At 39.9% G+C, this 19,205-nt stretch overlaps 2 protein-coding genes across 5 annotated transcripts; both read left to right on the forward strand.

The window, feature by feature from the left end:
• Window positions 1–3,469: 3,469 nt before the first annotated feature.
• LOC124205186 (TOX high mobility group box family member 3-like) lies at window positions 3,470–12,947 on the forward strand. 4 transcript variants are annotated; one of them, XM_046602557.1, is made up of 8 exons: window positions 6,735–6,995; window positions 9,564–9,776; window positions 10,196–10,765; window positions 10,832–10,977; window positions 11,045–11,180; window positions 11,266–11,685; window positions 11,719–12,125; window positions 12,195–12,947. In XM_046602557.1, exons 1-8 carry the CDS (start codon window positions 6,915–6,917, stop codon window positions 12,262–12,264), a joined length of 2,043 nt encoding a protein of 680 aa, XP_046458513.1. In that variant the 5' UTR covers window positions 6,735–6,914; the 3' UTR covers window positions 12,265–12,947. The 4 variants fall into 4 exon arrangements, with proteins under 4 accessions (XP_046458514.1, XP_046458512.1, XP_046458513.1 ...); XM_046602558.1 differs by lacking the exon at window positions 6,735–6,995 and adding an exon at window positions 3,470–4,135 and having other exon boundaries at window positions 11,266–12,125; XM_046602556.1 differs by having other exon boundaries at window positions 6,576–6,995; window positions 11,266–12,125.
• Window positions 12,948–16,511: 3,564 nt separating this feature from the next.
• Window positions 16,512–19,193, forward strand: LOC124205382 (collagen alpha-1(I) chain-like). Its single transcript, XM_046602807.1, has 13 exons — window positions 16,512–16,547; window positions 16,604–16,736; window positions 16,825–16,953; window positions 17,024–17,077; window positions 17,152–17,241; window positions 17,305–17,565; window positions 17,642–17,782; window positions 17,845–17,889; window positions 17,945–18,097; window positions 18,163–18,348; window positions 18,405–18,557; window positions 18,625–18,696; window positions 18,773–19,193. Exons 1-13 carry the CDS (start codon window positions 16,512–16,514, stop codon window positions 19,039–19,041), a joined length of 1,722 nt encoding a protein of 573 aa, XP_046458763.1. The 3' UTR covers window positions 19,042–19,193.
• The last annotated feature ends 12 nt before the right edge of the window (window positions 19,194–19,205 follow it).

Below are 19,205 nucleotides of genomic sequence, written 5' to 3' on the forward strand. Positions count from 1 at the left end.
GTCATTATACATGGGTGGGAAAAAGAAGCGATCGATAGCCGGGGTAGTAGTAGATGTAGTATTCCTCCCCATCTTCTTCTATATGTATATATAGTTTCCTTGCCCTTTCTAATATTGATTGCGAGTTGTACAAGGCAACTTAAAGCTCTTTGATCTAGCTCTCCTTTTTGATTTTATTTTTGATTTCCTTCTCCCCTTTTTTTACTGTGTAATTCAATCGAATTTGAGTGCATCTTCTGGCAAACTCGTTTCGAAAAGGAAATGTGTTTTGACGTTTATCTCTAGCAGACGAAAAAATAAAGAAAGAAGGTTGTTGTTGTTGTTGTTGAGGGGCGGTCGTTTGAAACATGACGAATGGAAAAGAAAAAACAAAAATTATTATTTTCCAGTGAGGTCGTGACGTACCGTTTGTGTGTGTGACGGTGGTGGGAGAATGTCGCATCATAGTTGTTGTCGATGTTGTTGTTGTTGTATCCGTTTTCATTAAAAACGATTGGAATGTGTAGCGTGACTGGGTTTGGAGGAGGAAGAGGTTGCTGGACCCGCTGGGTGGAATGTTTAACTGGCGTACATGATGGGGTTACTGTTAAAACGTTCGGGAGAAGAAGTGGGAGGAGCTAGACTGGTAGAAAAAGAAGAAAAAAAAAGAGTTCTGACCCCGTGAGCCATTTGACCCTTAAACAAAACCTTTTTTGGGGCCATGGTGGAATGGTGGTAAGAAGAGGAGGAAGAAGAAAAACACACACAATTTTGTTTTTTTCTTCTTCTTTTGACTTGTTTTCCGTTTCTTCTTTCATTCTCTTCTTCTTCTTCTTCTGTAGCTTCCAGCGTCATCCGGGCAACAGGTGGTCCAGCACAGATGTGCAGCTCTCTACCACCACAACTACCCCCCATCTTCAAAAATGGGGGGGTGATGATGATGATGGGGGGTGACTTTTTTTTTCCAGAAGGTAAAAGAAAAAAAAAAAGATAATTGAAAGTTAAAAAAGAAATCATTTTCTTATAAGAAACCCTAGATACATTTAAGAGGGGGGTGGTGGTAAGGGGGTCAAAGCGTCAGGTGCGTGAGTTGGGGGCTGGATCTGACCTGTCGCGCCCTTCCTCCTCCTCTTTTATTTTTTGTCGGTTGGAAATTTTTATTTTATTTTATAAAAAACGAAACAAAACAATTTGGGATATTACGATGATGATGATGATTTGATATCTGGTAGTATACTATATAAAAAACCCGCCATTGTTTCATTGCCATCCATGTGCAAGTTTTATTGTGTAACGTTAAAAGAAAGAAAATGTGACATCCGGCCGTCAATTTTTCTTCTTCTTCTTTTATTTTTTTCGTGTACGTTCCGACATAATGATCAAATTTTGGGGGAAAAATTCCGTTCCTCCTAAACTTTATTTTTTTAAAAGTCAAATGATTATTATTATTCTAAACTTTGTTTTAAAAGAGTAAACTATTTTCCGAAATACTTTTCCATTCTCCAGTAAAGTAATGAAAAATGATAATTAGCCGATTAATAATGGACATTCTCTCTCTCTCTCTCCCTTTTGTGTTCTGGAAAAGTCATTGAAAATTTCATCATGATAATAACCTTGGAATATTGAATAAAGTTCTCGGTAATGAATTCCGCGTGACGTAGACGAGCCCAGCCAACGAACGAACGACAAAACAGGGTGGGGTAGGGTGGAAGGGGGTCGATTTTTTTATACTGGCATTTCTCCTTCTTATTTCTTTTTTTAGGAGTAGTAGTAAAGTTATTAGATTTTCTCTCGTCCAAATTACTCAAATGTCTTGTGTAGATTGGGTTCTACTGCTGCTGGCCCAGGATTTTCCAGGAAAAGAAAAAAAAGCGGCACTGGGAAATTGTTCCAAGGAGCTCCTAACAACAATAGGAGCTCTCATTTAGGGCCAGTAACTAGTCGGGGGGAAAGAGATAGATCCTGGCGGGTTCTCTTATTGTTCTTACATGATTAAGAGTTTAATTTGCTTATTATTATTATTGTTGTTATAATATATATCCAGTGAACAACAAGATTTATTTATAGCCGAGAAAAGAACAGAAGGGAAAGCTAAAAATGTTTTTGAGAGGGGGGCGGGTATTTCAAGGAGGGGGGAAAAGAGAAATAGATTAAAGTTAAAGAAAATATTTAGAGGGGGAAAGAAGAAGAAGAAGAAAAGAGACAGATGGTGAAAAAAAGGTCGACTCACTCACCAGCAGTAAAAATAACTGTTTTTCCTCCATACACACACACAGAGAAAAAGTTGAAGGGGAGTGTGTTTTTAATGATTATTTCCACATTGTGTATCCACCTTAAATGTACCGAATCAAAAATTATTGATGCCAAAATCCAACTGGTAGCGTCCAACCGGTTGATTTTTATTTTTATTTGTCCAACCAACAAATTCAATTGCGATTATTTCGGCCATTTTTTTATTATTATTATTAATATATTTTTTTTTATTTTCCGAGAGTTGAAACTCGATCCATCATCAAGTTCCATCCACCTCTTATTATTGTTGTATACACACGGCGCAACCCCGTTGGTGGAAATCATTCACCGCGGCAACCCTGTTATTTGGTGTATACATTTTTAGAGTTATTTTCATATTCTCCCGAAAAAAAAACAAAGTGTACATAAAAATGTAGGAATTCTTATTATTATGATAAAAGAAGAAATTGGAAAAGATAAAGGCTAATTACTTTTTTTTTTAATTTTATTTTTTTTAAAGAAACAAAAATCCCAAACGTGAAAATTTGTAATTTTGTATTTTTCTTTCAAACCCAAAAACATGCGAGGAATTTGTCTTTTTTTTTTCTTCTTTCTCTCTCCTCCTCCTCCTTTGAAAATGTTTTTTTACGGTTCGGGAGAAGAAGAAGAAGGAGGAGAAAACGGGAGATCATCCGATAGTCACGTGCGTTTTTCTTATTTTAACGACTTACGTCACAACCTTGAAAAGAGAGTTTTGTTGAGCTGATTAATTATTCATCCATTTTCCCGACTAATAGAATCAAGAATTAATGCACAGACACACACACACACACAACTCTGAAAATAAAAATCTAAATATTTAAATGCGCACAGGAATTTAAATAGAGAAGGCCAGGTGGCGCTTCGAAGCTTTTTTCTTTCGTTCGGGACACACACTCGACAAATCTTTTAATGATCCAACAAACAAAAACAACCGAGAGAAAAAAATACATTTTTTTCTTCTTCTTCTTCTTCATCCCTTAAAAAAATCTCCGATTGGTTAAAATGGGAAAAGATTGCCCGCGGGAGAAAACAAAAAATATCTAATTCTTTTTATTTTTTCAAAAAAGTATAAAAGCCCACCCATGGACCTGGTTTTTTTTTCTCTCTTTTCCCTTTTGTATTTATTCCCCTTTTCTCTTTTGTGCTCAGCTTTCGTGGTCGAAAAAAAGAAAAGAAAAATAGTTTTGGGGCCACCACCAACAACTCCATTCGGTTTCGTTTTCAGTCTGTCCCAAGTCTCCGTTCGAGATTGTTGTTGCCCAAACTCTCTCTCTCCAACAACCAAAATATTTTTGTCGGTTTTATTTTTTGAAAAGTTTTTGAACATTTTTATATTCGACTGGTGTGAATTATTTGTCCAAGTTTCGCGGTGGATTTTTAAATTTTTGAAATAATTTTGGGTTTGGTGAAATTTTGTTTCATTTCGCCGAGTTTGTCGTCTGCAGCGCCACGCTGTCGTCTGCGGACATTTTTGCATTGCGCAGGACGAGTTTGTTTGCTGCTCACGACTCCCGCGTGCGTTTATTTTTTTCCAACTTTTTTTGGCCAATCGAGGACTTTCTCTCCCACGAGTGTTTGTGTGTGTGTTGTGTGTGTGTGTTTTTATTCTTCTTCTTTCTGACGGATAATTTGCATAACTTGTGTGTGTGTCGTCTGCTTTCGCTAACCAACCGGATTTTGGGTTCCCAAGTTGAAATTGACTTAAGTGGAAATTTTATTTTGAAGGATAGATAAAACAAAAGACAAACAAACGAGAGAGAGAGAGATAACTTTTAAGAGTTATCTCCCAAACAACTATTTCCTACTTCCTCATCCGGGAACAACACGCCACACATATTTAAATTGGAAAACCCCAAAAACAAATTTTCCCGAAACAAAAATGGTCAGTAAAAATAATCAAAAATCTTTTTTAATTATTTTTTTTTAGTTTTTGTTATCTTTTTTTCCAAATCGGAATTATTATTTATTTATCAAAGAATTTTCATTTCCGTTGGAACACATTTTTATGTGAAAGATGGCGGGTGGTATAGTGGGGGTTGGAAGATGATAGATGTTGGGTTATTATCGCCAAGGCTTTTTTCTTCTTCTTCTTTCAAAAAAGGGATGGGATTTTTCTTTAACGACTCCCCCCCTCCTGTCCTTGTGTGTTTGTGTGTTCCACATTGGTTTGTTTGTTTTATTTTAAGAAAAAGAAAAAAATAAAATAAGGAGGAGGAGGAGGAGGGTTTTTTGGGTGGGGAATGTTGTTGTGGCCTCAATCTGATTTCTCCCCCCCCCCTTTTTCTCTCTGTGTGTCTGACATTTGGGTTAAATAAATGGGAAAGTGAGTGTGTTACACACACACAGGAGGAACCATGTTGTTGGGTGTGGTCCCTCCCCTAGCTCTCTGAAGAATTTCTCTCTGCAAACTCCCGACGTGTACAAAAACCCCCCCTTGAAAAGAAAAATCAATAACATCAAAGTAGTATAGTTGTAGTTGTAGTAGTAGTACCGGGTGGTGGGTGGGTGGGTGGGTTGAAGTTTCGACATGTTTCCCGTTTGATTTCCCCACCCTATTTATTTTTATAAACATTTCGCGTCACTTTGTTTTAGAATATTTGTTTTATTTTATTTTTTCAGAGTTTTATTAATGTAATGAAATAGGAAAAAAAAAGGAGTTGCCATGTGAAAGTTTCTTTTGTTTTTGGCCCCAAAAAGTGTGTTGTTGTTGTTGTTGTTGCCATTTTGGTTCTTTTTATTATTATTTTTTTCATAATTACCGACTCACGGTTGATTGTAAATGATTTCTCTTTTCTCTCTGTGTGTGTTGCGTATAGACGTCGTTAATCACGCGACTGGTGCGTTCAAACTTCTTTTTTTTTATTTTCAAATAATAATCAGGGCTCTCTCTCTCTGGGTAACGAGCATTGCACGAACTTGTCGACTCATTTAATAATCGTTGATTTTTCAACAGGGGGAGGAGGAGGTAGGGGATGGAATTGACGTCATTTGGGTTTTCAAAGGAGGAGGGGGGATGCAAGCTCTCCTTGATGGAGGATGTGATCGAGTTATGCAATCGATATTCTCCACTGTAGTTGTAATACCTACCCGGAGAGAATCTGGGAGTTTGGTTCTTAATTGGATCGCTGGCGCGCGCTCTATCTAATATTGTACTACACACAGAGAAGAGAGGGGGGAGGGGGGTTGTACCGGTAGTAGTAGTAGTAGTAGTTGGTATACGTCCGTTTGATTGAATTAGTTCAAACGGAAATGGCAAAGTAAGAAGACGAAAAAAGATAAATTTTTTTAATTATTTTCCAGCGTTGCCATTTTGTTCGATCGCGCTCGTTTTCTTTTTCTTTAGAAGAATGGAGAGAGAGTTACTAATGACGATGTTTATAGATTGCATTAACCAGAAACTTCTACAGCAGCTGATTATTGATTGGTTTCAAAAAGTCCCCTCCCTCCCATTCTATTACAAGGAATAGAAATCAAATAACTCTTTTTCTCCTTCGATCATCAATTTTCCTTTTTTTTATTTAAAACATTTTTCTTTTTTTCCAGCTTTATTATTATTTCAAATTTTAAATATGCATGGAAAAGTGAATAATGACGTTGGGTTGGGGGGGGAATTGAACGGTTTTCTTTCTTTGCGACGGGGTGGTGGTGGGGTGGTGTATTGGGAGAAAATGGCGAGATATGGTAATAATAATAGGAGAGAGACGGTAGAAATTGATGGGTTGGTTGTTGTAGTGTGTTGTTGTACTACTCTTGTTGTCGTCCAATAGGATGTGGCCGTTCACCGTCGGTTGGTTTTTCTCTTCCCCCCTCCTCCTCCTCGATCTTGCGCATTGAAGACTTTTTGAATATTATTATTTTTTGATATTTTTATTGGGAAAAATAAAAAGAATTAAAAAAATAAAAAAGTTTTCTCCCCCTCGGGCAACAAAAAAAAAAACATGGCGGATCCTTCCAACTTTTTTTTATTTAAAAAATAAAAAAATAAAAATTATTTTATTTATTTATTTTTATGTAAATCAAGAATTAAATGAAGGAAAAATAGTTTTCTTAAATGTATTTTGTCTAGTCCCGGTCCCCCCCCCCCCACTTTGGTGGTGGGGGGTTGGGAATCTGCGCGGCGCACGACATTTTCGCTGCAAGTCCCGCGCAGGGCCATTTTTTTTCTTTCTCTTCCTTTTTCTTTCTTTTTTTGGGGTTCCTGTTTTGTTGGCTCCTGGATAGGAGCCCCCTCCTAGGCAACACAACATCGTCCCGTCTGAGGAAGAAACGTGGGGTCCCCCCCCCCCCTCCTCAATGTTTTCGGGGCTGGGTCCTGGGCTGCGCGCGCCAGGAGCCGCCGCCCCGGCAGCTAGGAGCCAGGAGCTCCTCTTTTCCTCTGCTCTGTGGAGTCCCGTCTCTTAACAAAGCCACAAGTTCCGATCAATTCGCTTCCGAAAAACGGCGGATCGTTTTGTTTCCTTTTCTTCTTTTATTTTCTTCTCGGTGGCGACTATTTTCCAGGGTCCCGGCCGCCCCTGGGGCGTGTGTTTAAGTGAGCGTGTGTGTCTTGTGTGTCGGTGTGTAAGTGTGTCTATCTCTCTTATATCCCCATCCGATTCAATAAATAACCAGCGAATCATCAAAAGATTTTTGAATTTTTCCCAAAATTTTGAACAAATAAAATGGACGGATTAGTTTGTAGTTCGGTGCTGGTGAATTCATCCGACTTTCACGACATTTTCACAGATCCCGTTTGGTTCAAGGTAATGAACCTTTTGGAATTTGGTTGTTTTTGTAGAAGATAAAAAAAAGGGGGGAGAGATGAGAGTGGGAAGTCTAATGATAATAATAACCCGAGAAAATAGAGAGAGACTTGATGAGCTTTTAAGTGTTTTGATTCCCGTTTCTTTTTTCACTGGAAAACACAGACGGACGGTTGTTGTTGTTGTTGTTGTTGTTGTTGTGGATGGGAGCCAACCCCATCGACTGGCTGTTTTTTTTTCCTATTTTTTTTTTATTTTTATTATTATTCAATCGGAAATGTTGAGAATTCCAACAGGTTCAAGACATTTTATATTTGTTGATTAAATTGTTACGGCTATGACAGAAGGAAAGAAGAAAAAGTTACGCGGGATGAAATCATTTCCCGTCGTGCGGTTTTCCAGGTTTTTTTTTTTTTATATTTTAAATGCTGGGAAATTGCCGGTTAATTCCCTTTTCCGTTGCGTACGCGTCAATTTTCCACTTTTTTCTTTCTTTTTCTTTCGGTCGAAAATGATTATCATTTCAGTGTACAACATTTCTTCTTCTTTTTAAAATAATTTCTGGCGGTTCACTCACACCGAAAAAATTCCATTTTGCGGTTATTACTTTTTTATTTTATTTAACGGAATTTTTTTATTTTAATAAAAAAATAAAATCACGCCGGACTCCCGTTTTTTTTTTTATTTTATTTTTCCCGGTGGTGTGTGTGTGTGTGTTTGAATGATACGCCACACAAACACACAGAAGAATGAAAAGAGATTTGTTCCTCCGGCCGTTACCCCAAATGGCGTCAGATGGCGCAAAAAATAAAAAGAAAAAAAAAATCTCTAGCGTGAAAACGAGCGTGAAAAAAAATCTTTTCCCCTCCTCCTCTTCTTTTACACACTTGAGAGTTGTGTGTTTATGGCCCAGTCGACCGCGTCCAACATTTTATCCCGTGTCTTTTCTTATTTTAATTTCATTATTTAACTATTTTTTTTTTTTGAATAATCATTTTTAATTAATGATTAATTAATGATTAATTCGAGAATTAATTTCTTCTTGTTTTTTCTCGGCGTTACCGTTACCGAAGAAAAATAAATGTGTACACACACACACACGTCGTGAGCGAGTCGTAAATGAGAAAATATCTTTTGTGAAAGATGAAGGAGAGAGAAGCGCATTAATAAGAATTAATAAGATGAAAAAAGAAGAAGAAGAAGAAGGTCGACCAATGACGTTGCAGCTCTTTTCTTGGTTGCTCCTCCTCTTCTTCTTCTTCTTCCTCTCTGTGTGTGTGTAGCTTAACGAAATTAGGAATTTTGATTTATTCCGCCAGCGCGCACACACATACACACATACACACAGGACCGTATAAATACATTCCGGGCTCCCCCCTTCCTCCCTCTCTCTTATATTCCATCCTTTTCTCTTTTGGGTGGAAGAAAGAGGGTGGTGCCAATGGGTGGGTGGGTGTTTTCCTCCCCCTTTTTGCTGCTGCGCAAAGAGAGCCCAAGACTTTTTGTCGGTGGGGTGAGGTGGGTGGGAGGAGGGTCTCGATCGATTAGTTTCTTCAGTGCTCTTGTGTGTGTCTCATTCTCTCACTTTTCATTAGATTCTCTCTCATTCCACCCGTTTTCTTGTTTCTTTTCTTTCCCTTTTTTCTTCCGGCACCACCACCACCACCACCGAATGGAAAACGGTTACACTAGTCAAATCTCTCTTCTTTCAGTTGCCCGGAGGGCGAAAATTTGAAAAATACAAAAATTTATTTTTCATTAAAAATTAAAATTTTTTATTTTTCCAAATTTTAAATAAAAAACATTCGAAAAAAAATTTGTTTTGATGTCGAATGATTTATTTTTCTCCACAAAATTTGTCTCGAATGTTTTCATTACGACATTCAACCAAATCTCCCAAGGACGGAATTAGATCTCTCTCCTTCTCTCTCTGGTTGTTTATTTTTAAATCGAAACGTTCTTTCTCTTTTTCTCTCTTCTCGTAAATTGTGTTAAGTCGTGCCCTACTTTCGGGGCTGCTCCCGCCGACCAATAGAATTACTCGTCTCCCAACTCTCTCTCTCTCTTGTAAATATATATCGTGCAATGTCGTGCGGGAATAAAAATTTATATATTCCCCGACGTTTGTTGCGCAAATTTTATTTTTCTCTGAATTTTATTTCAAATAGAAAAAAAAAAGAAAAAAACTTGTTTTGTTTTGTTTTTCCAAGTAGAGAGAGAGAGAGGATCTTATTTGATGATGAAATTAGAGTCGAAACTGTGTGCAATGGCGGTTGGGTGGGGTTGGGTGGTGGAGGGGATTTGGGTTTTGAACCGGAGGAGTAGGAGAAGGAGGAGGTTTTTCGGTTGCAACTTGAAACTCACGGATGACATTAGCATTTCGTCCGTCTGTTTGTGTGTCTGTTTATCTTTTTCCAACCAACTTTATTATACATCATAGCCGAGCAGTTGAAGGGGATCTTTTTGCTCGTTCACCATAACCTAATTTGAACAAAGTTAACTTTTTTGAATTTTATTATTTTCCCGGGGTTTAAATTTTGAATTTATTTCTATTTGGTTTTTTGGTAGAATTCCGAACTGGTGGCTTCGTCGGCTCATCCGCTCCAGCCGCAGCACCACCATCTCCACCTGCACCACCACCAACAGCATCAACAACAACATCAACAGCATCAACAACAGATCCAGCAGCATCAGCCGCAACAACAACAACAACAACAGGGCGGCCTTCAGCAGATCCATCCGGACTATAGCGGAGCTCATCGATACAACATGGCCGATCAGGTATGCGCTGCTGCTCCGGCCCCCCAGCTCTGCCCGCCAATATATATATATTCTCAAATCATCAAAGATGGCCGCTTTTGATGTTGGCCGTTTGTTACTTCTCTTCCTCCTCCTCCTCCCCCCCCCCCTTTCCCTTTTCCCCCATTCCTCTCTTCTTCTTCTTCCGACTCTAATCAATACCCAACCCTCCCTCCCGCCTCCTCCTCCTTTGCCACCCTCTTTTTGCCCTTCCCCCCCAACTAGCAACAGAGAACTTGCTAGTTACTGGCCCGGAGCCCGCCGGCCCGGCCCGGCCCGGCCCCCTTCGACATGTAAATGAAGTGGGGGAGAGAAGAGAGAAAATTTTGAAATATTTTAATTTTAATTGAATTTGATTTAATTTAATTCTTTTTTCAATTTTTTATTTTTAATTCAAAAAGTTTCAACCGCATACGCCGAGTTTCGGTGACGACGAGTTTGATATCGGATCCATCGGTCTGATGGGCGGAGTGCCCATTGCCGAGCAGCAGCATCATTTGCATCCGCATCAGCAGCACCAGCAGCAACAACAGCCGCAACAACAGCAGCAGGGCATGTACCATGGGAACCCTGCGGCGGGTGCCGACATGTCGTCACATTATCCGCTTTACAATCCGCATTCCATGTCGGATGGAGGAGGCTACACGCTGCAGACGCTGGGCTCGCCGCCCGGCAACAATCCAATGGCTTCCGTCAACAGGTACTCGCCCCAGCAACAACAACAACAGCAACAGATTCCGCAACAACAGCAGCAGCAGCAAGTCGGGCGGATCACGGTCGAGTGCCGGCCACTTCAGACGGAAGCGGAAATGCACAGGATCTCTGCCACGACCATGGCGCCGCCCAACTGGACGGGTCCGGCCCTCATGCCCGGAGTCAATACTTCGCCGCTGGGCTCTAACGTGTCGGCCACTCCGCCCAGCGGCGACACTAGCGAGGAAAGTGGCGACGATTGCCATTCCATCGCCCAGGTCCGTCCAATACAAATTTTGTATCAAATTTCAATAGAAAAATTAACTAATGTTTTGGAATCACAGATCAATGCCAATAAGCGCCCATCTCCGGAGCCCATCGAGACGAATCCGGCCCGTCCAGTGGGCGGAGGCGGCCAGGCGGCGGCCAAGAAAGCCAAAGTCACTCAGCAAAAGAAGAAGAAAAGGAGGGATCCGCACGAGCCACAAAAGTAAATTCAAAAATTTCATTTCCCATTGAATGACGAATGAATTTATTAAAATGTTTCATTTTAACAGGCCCGTCTCTGCGTACGCTCTTTTCTTCCGGGACACCCAGGCCGCCATCAAAGGTCAAAATCCCAACGCTTCGTTCGGTGAAGTGTCAAAGATTGTCGCTTCCATGTGGGACGCCCTGGACGCCGATTCCAAGAACGTACGTGGTTGTTGTTGTTGTGGTTGACTTCAACCATTTTAATTCCGGCCATTGTTTCATTTATTTTTATTTTATGAATGTCCAGGTGTACAAAAAGAAGACGGAAGCTGCCAAGAAGGAATACTTGAAAGCTCTGGCCGCTTACAGGGCCAGCGTCGTCTCCAAGGAGGGCAACAACGGGCCGGGCAACAACGAAAGCGTTCCCATGTTCCAGCCTGGCAACAATGCCCCGGCTGCTGCCCAGCAACAGCAGCAACAACAGCAACAACAACAACAACAGCAGCAGAACGTGTCGACGCAGAATTTTGCCAATTACCAGAGCAATTACAACATGCCACCTCAGCAGCAACAACAACAGCAACAACAGCCGCAATACACGGCGACGATGGCCGTGACGTCGGCGCCGATGCCCCAACAACCCGCGTCGCCCATGTCGAAGAAACCGTCGCCTCTCTTGAATTCCTTGATGGTCGACCAGCAACAACAACAACTACACCTTCACCAGCAGCAACAACAACAGATTCAACACCAACAACACCAGCAGCAGCAGCAACAACAGCAGAACATGATGAATTATCCGATGCAGAACAATCGCCCGGCCTACATGAATCAACAGCCGCAAATGATCCAGACGGGTCCAGCACCTCACCAAGTCCAGCAGACTGGCATGAATTATTCACCTCACATTATGCAACAACAGCAGCAACAACCACCTCCTCAGCAGCAGCAGCAACAACAACCGCAATCTCAGCAGCAGCAGCAGCAACAACAACAAACGCAGAGGGTGCAACAACATTTGAGCCAGGTGACGACCACGGGCAAACCCGTTCCGGGCACCAACGTTCATCCGCACTGCATCCGCTCCGGATGCCCCAACGCAGCCATTTCCAGTCCAGACTGGGAAAACGAGTACTGCAGTAACGAGTGCGTCGTCAGCCATTGCAGGTACTAAAAATTTAAAATAATCATTTTTAATTGAATTGAATTAATTTTGATTTTATAAAAATTAAATAGAGACGTCTTCTCTGCATGGGTCGCTTCCGGTCAAGGTGCCCCACCCGGTTACCCGCCACCGGTCAAGTAAAAAATTTCGAAAATTTAAATGGCAAATCATCTCTCTTACATCATCATCATCATCTTTAAAGGCTATGGAACGTAAGAAAACAGTAAAGCATCAAACACACTCGAGGAAAAGAAAGAATGAAAAATAGGAAAAATCATTACACAATTTTTCTGAGAAATACTTGAAAACAAAGTAATAAAACAAAATTAGTAATGGGATGACGCAAGCGAAGCAGCAATGTTAACATAAAGAAATGAAATCAACTTTTTTTTTCTGTTTTCCTCTTTAATTTTTTAAAAATGAAAAAAAATTCCTTTTTGCCAACCGTTGATTGTATAATTTCCCGCTCCATGTAATAATAATAATAAGAATTAATAAGAATTAATTAATAATGATCATAATAAAAATAATGGAAAAAAAAAAGAAAAACAGCAACAACACATACACACACACACACACATGACAACACACACACACACGTTGATGTTACTAAAGTTCAATTTGTGCCACTGTTCAAAAAATTTCAAATTAAACAAAAATTACAACAAAAAAAAGAATTTTTAAAAAATTATCCCTTATTGCCCGGCTCCCGTTGTGTGTGTACACGGAGGGTATATAGGTGGGTGTGTGTCGTCGTGGACTCGTGTAATTTTTTGTCCACCCCAATTTTTTTTTTATAATATAAAAAGAATTAAAAGAAATTCCCCCCAAAAAAGTTTCCTCTCCACTTTTTTCCATCAAACGATATGCTCGCGTTTATATATTTTCAATGCCATATGTTTGTTTTGATTTTTAAAATTCATCCATTTTTTTTTTATTGGAAATTTCTTCGAATTTTCTCGAGTGGAGAAAAGAAAATTTTGTCAAATGGGCAAACAAAAAAAAACAAACCAAGAAAAATGTTTTTGTTATTTGATTTGTTCGATCGAAGAATTTGCTATTGAAAGGAAAGAAAAAGAAAAAAGTTGAAATGGTGGCGAAAAAAAAAATAAAAATATACCTCTTTGTGTTTCATCAGTTTGTGATTTTAAATTAATTCGATTTAAAATTTAAAAAAGGAGATGAATTTTTATTTGAAAAACTTTTTTAATTTACCGAAAATTTTTCAACTATTCCTTTTGTCAACTTGTGTAAATATCTACTTAAATGAAACGAATAAATATCTAAAATAACATCAAATAAAAATTCTGGGGGACAGGGGGGTGGATTGTTGCGCAGTACATACAATCACAGTGAGTGTAGCCCGGAGCGAGTGAATAGTTTGTGAGTTGGCAATTAAAACTTTATATTTCCGACAAAGTTTACTATTGTTATTGTACACATTTATATAGGAGTCAACTTTGAAGGAAATGAAAAACTTCCCCCCCTCTGTGTGTGTATACTATATAGTCAACTATTTAAATGATGTAATATTCATTTGACACAAAGACGTCACACACGACACACAAATGACTCTGCTGGATTATTTTTCTTTTCTTACTGATATTATTTAAATATTTACCGGGCTAGATTTTATATAGACTCAATGGAGATTGCGCCGAGTGTAGTTGGTGTATTTATATGAAGAGGGCATTAATTATTCATGATTAGACTTTGGACATATATATATAACAGCAGCAGGGCCGGGCAGCAGCAGCCGTCTAATATATCCCAGGGTCGCCCAGGGTTCTCGTTTTCAACAACAGCTGTCGAGGACACACTGTCTGGTTCAATAATGATGTTATTAAAATTAAATGTAGATTTTCCCATCGATTTTTCTGATCATTTTGAACTAACTAAGAGAGGGGGAGGGGAGAGAAATGAACTGGAAAGCAGAGCTCTGCTGGCCAAGTTCGATCACATTTGAAACTTGACTATTTCGATTACATCAGAGTAGCAGCAGAGAGTTACGGGGTTCAAGTTTCCCAGGTGATGGAGATCCTTCCCCCCTATCCCGTTAAGGATTATACACAGGATTGGATGGGAGAAAAATGCCGAGTAAATGATCAAGTTTTAGATCTAATGGTATCCCGTCCGCTAATCAACTGATGCTGTAAATCAGTCCGAGTTCATTGTTCTCCCCGGTCGGCTGTTTTTCAATTAGTAACAGACAGCGCGTGAACTCATTCCGTTCTCGATCAATATCCGGCGGCTCTCTCTCTCTAGCTCTTATATAGGACGCGTTTTGATTCCTAATGGGCTTCGTTAATTCCTTGTTAAAACAGCATGTTCGCAATTGCAGATTTAATCAGAAATTTATAGAAAATTAAGTTCAAAGTAATACAAATCCCAGAGTCGGTGATGATGAGCTTCGGGAACCAAAACATTTATATGGAAGGAGGAGAGATTGAATTTCACGAAACTCGCATCGAATTGCGCATCTGAACGAACATGGTTGTTGAATTATTTTTTTGTTTTTACTGGTGCTAATGAAGACCGCTAGATGGCTACGAATTTTCATTAAATTCCAAACGAATTAATTATTTTGAACGCCGGAGGCCATTTGTCGATTCTAGGAAACCATTTTTAAAACATTTATTTGATTAAATGCGGAAATGTACAAATTTAAGGTTACGCCACATGTGAGTAAGCGGATATCCGGTCACAGCAACAATCAATACAAATCAACTGACAATTACATCACGTATAAGTAACCAAGGCTTTTTTTGCCACGTAACACAACGCTCAGTCCCATTTACCGATGAAATCACCTGGAAAAGAATGCTGTTGCTGCAGGCTATATTTAGTTCCGGCGGATGAAAAGCGGATGAGAAGAATCACGAGCAGTTGCTGGGTCAGCGCATTGTTTATGGATTTCCATGATGGACACGTAATATAGGTACGATCGATATGTTCAATAGTGACACGTACTATACTATACAACTGCGCGGGCAGTGTAGCCAATAATCATATCAGCGAGCTTGTATAAATTCGTAGATTTTCTCAACTGTTTCTCAACCGGAAATTTCGGGAAATGCAAATGAGAATTCTTGCGACGATTAATTACGGCCGAGTTGATTGAACGTCAAGGGCTATATATACTTAATTATAATAAGTGACTCTCGAGTAGACGGACCAAACTCTACTCTCTATATATATGTATATACACATATAATATAGAGCTATAGGGTAATAACTCTCTCGCTCGTATATTGATCGATACCTAATTACCGGAGAGTACTTTGATATAGGCCTTGGGAGAAGAAGAAGAAGACTTGACGTCGTGAATTACACGCAAGGAGAGAGCCCAAAACAAATTAATCAACCAGTTCTAGTATATTAACGTCAAACAATCTCATTTATTATTTATCTTTCAATCTCCCCTTCCCCTTTTTGTTCTTGGAAAGGATTTAATTATATAACCTACTTTTTGGATTTTCAATTAGAAATGATTTGGCACGCGGAGATTAAGTTTAGAAGGCCATGAATAATTTGTTTAGTTTTGATAGCCTTTCCTCTTCTATCGATTTCTCTCTGCCTGAAATGATTACATCCCCCATCCCAGTTTTCTACGTTTTATAAAATGGTTACCCTTCCTCCGTCATTATCGTTTTTCATTTTATTCTTCCTTTGTTTTTTCAGTATTAGACGAGTTTAGACATGGCTGAAGATGGGGGCGGTTTATTGTTATTACGAATGTTAACGTTTCATCGGTTACTTTTCGTACTCACCTTCAATTTTTTGGAATAAGGTAATTATGACTTATGAATATATATCAATACAATTAGTTCCAAATAACGGTATGCCTATGTTACAAGGATAACTTTGTGCATTTCAATACCGGAAAAACGACTTTGTGTCTGTTAAAGTTTAAAAATAGAAATTGTGTCTACGTTCGTACTTAAAATCCTCCCAGTTGAGTGAGACACGTGTTTGACATTACACACCTTTATTATCTACTACTACTAGGCTGTTATATTTCCCGGTTGCAAGGCTGAAAAAATTTAAATGCAAATAAAAACCGCTATAAGGCGTAAGGTACATTCCATCAGGCCCCATCCCCCTTTCATCCACAATAGTTAACGAAGTGGAAATTCGCGGTAGTTAACCGATAAACTGATGCATGTCGAGCTAAAAATAGAAACTGGAGAAAAAAAAGGTCGTTATCTTTAACACGAATTCAGTGACAAACGGAAATGCACAAGAGTTTATATAAAGAACTGGCCCTCGTTGAATGGATGACCATTTCACTCCGCATCATCTGAAAAAGATGTTGTCGCCTTATTTCTTGTTGCTGTTCACTTGCTTATTCTTATTCTACTTTCATACCTATTTTTCAGTCCAAAAACATGCGACTCATCGGAAACCCAGGAGTTTACATCCAGGTATTACCACCGATTTCAATTTCTGTTTGAATTAATTAAAAAAATTAATTAATTAGATGTTTTTTCTTTTCATCCTCTCAGAAGTTGATCCTGTGGACGGAAGCGGCGGAATATCTAAGCGAGAAATAGCCGAAGCTCATGGTCCTCCAGTGTCATTCTTCCCGGAAGATTTTGCAGATCCCAATCACGGTGGCTACCATTGGGAGATTTCGAATATTGGCGCGATTTCTTATTAATCTACATACGTTTCACTTGTTTTTCATGATGAACTGTTAAGGCGCATTTGATGTTGCCTCGTTTCGTAGCCATCCGCTGTACGATCCTTGGAGCAAAGCTTCGAGATACATCAATCATCAACTGCGATTCATCAAGACAAAATTTGTTCCTCTCATACCTGGACCACCTGGTAGGCTTTTAAAATTGCATTTCAAATAAATAGTTGAATTTTTAATTTAACTTCCTGTTTTCTTATGAAGGACCGCAAGGTCCACCTGGAATAAACGGACCAACTGGACCACAGGGGTATAATGGTAGGCTAAGACGTTTAATGTTTGCGAAATTTGAATCAAAATTTTTATTACGAAATTTCTTTTTGAATTGAAAGGATCTGCTGGACCTACTGGACCACCTGGTCCTATAGGAATGATTGGAAATCCGGGTGCCAACGGTGCCAACGGAGCGAATGGTGTAAACGGTGAGTCCTAATTCATTTAGACAACAACTAAATTAATGAATTTGGTGCTGTAATGGTCACAAGGTGTTTCCGGAGCGAACGGAAACCCTGGTCCAGCCGGATTAAGTGGATCTCCGGGGACAAATGGAGTGCCTGGGGCAGCGGGACCAGCCGGAGCAGCGGGCAACGGAAGCTCATCGTCTTCCTCTTCCGGCGGCGGTGGTGGCGGTGGAGGGGGTGGCAATGGAACGGGTGGCGGCGGAGGCGGCGGAGGAGGCCGCTCTTTCTTCTCGGATGATGATCTATCATCAGATCTTTTCAATCACAATCATGTCCACAATAACGGTAATAATAAATTTTGGGAGGGTTTTTATTATTTTACCTTATTTCGTGTTCAATCATCTTCCATAATTTTATGTAGGTCAGAGGTACCAGCACCAAATTGTTAAACGAGAAGACCCTAAAGAATCTGAAGGGTACCCTTGGTACTTTTCTTCGAGATATATTAGCGAAAAAATCCGATTGGTTACCAAATACATCTCAGTTGCACCTGGGCCACCCGGTAATAGCTACAATTAAATTTATTTTGATTTGCCATTGAATGGTTTTATTTGCGTCTACAAGGCCCTGAAGGAATGCCTGGACCAGATGGGCCGCCGGGACCGAGAGGTAATGAATCGATCCACCATTTTTCCATTCGGGTTTTTATTTGGTGTCTGTTAAGGTCCTAATGGCGTGACTGGGCCGACTGGATTAGTTGGAACGACTGGTCCAAAGGGAGCGAATGGCACTGATGGAAAAGTCGGCCAAAAGGGCATTGACGGTATTAACGGAACAGCCGGAGTACCCGGAGCACCTGGTGCGAATGGAACATCCGGTAAGTTATCAAAGTTGTATGTTGGATAAAATAGAATTTGATTTCATCTTTTATGGGGAAAAAAGGTACGAATGGTGCGAATGGAACAGCTGGACCACCCGGAGCACCCGGCGGTGGTGGTTCCTCATCTTCCTCATCTTCAGGTGGTGGTGGAGGTGGTGGAGGAGGAGGACGATCTTTTCGTCTTTACCCCTTGGAATACGACAGGAAACCAATGGGCCCACCTTCGCCCTATGAGGACAATTCTCTTAGTAAAAAGTTCTTTTATTTGTTAGTCATTTGGTCTTATAATGTCGATTATCCACAGGTACAATGGACCGACTATTTGAACGAGGAGAAAGAGCTATTGTTGATATATTTAGGCAACATTCTGGATTGGATCCTTTCTACCAAGCAGGACATTATATTGGCAACAAACTGAGATTTTTCCAATACTATTTCCCACTCACAGGGCCAGCTGGTATGAAAATCTAATATTTTTAATGTGATTTGCTTTTTTTTTTCGATTCTGAAAATGTTCTATTTAGGACCTAAGGGGCCTCCTGGAATTCCTGGATTAATGGGGCCACAAGGGCCAGCTGGATATGATGGACCACCAGGTTTGAATGCATTAGAGATAAATCTATGCAAACAGACATAAATCAATATTTTAATTTTGGGGGTAATAATTGACAGGTCCTACAGGGCCAGCTGGCCCACCTGGTCCAAACGGACCTCCTGGAAATGACGGTATTCCTGGCGTGCCTGGTGTCAGTGGAACTAATGGATCGCCAGGGCCAAGTGGGATTCCTGGATCAGATGGTGTTCCGGGCGTTCCAGGCGTTCCAGGTCCGGCTGGAACACCTGGAGCTGGTGGCGGATCGTCTTCGTCTTCTTCCAGCGGCGGAGGAGGAGGTGGTGGTGGTGGCGGCCGTTCTTTACATTTGCCACATATTCCAGTCTAAAGTTCATTTAAAGACTTCAATTAATTCGTTCAAAATTTTATTATTTATTTAAATAACTCAAACGTTTGTTTTTAAATTATTCGCTCAGATACAGTTTATGTTACTCTTTAAGATTTATGAAAAACATATATTTTGATCAATCATGTCTTGTTATTTCAGGTAAA

Source organism: Daphnia pulex, chromosome 10 (genome assembly GCF_021134715.1).
Source record: "Daphnia pulex isolate KAP4 chromosome 10, ASM2113471v1".
Lineage (NCBI taxonomy): Eukaryota > Metazoa > Arthropoda > Branchiopoda > Diplostraca > Daphniidae > Daphnia > Daphnia pulex.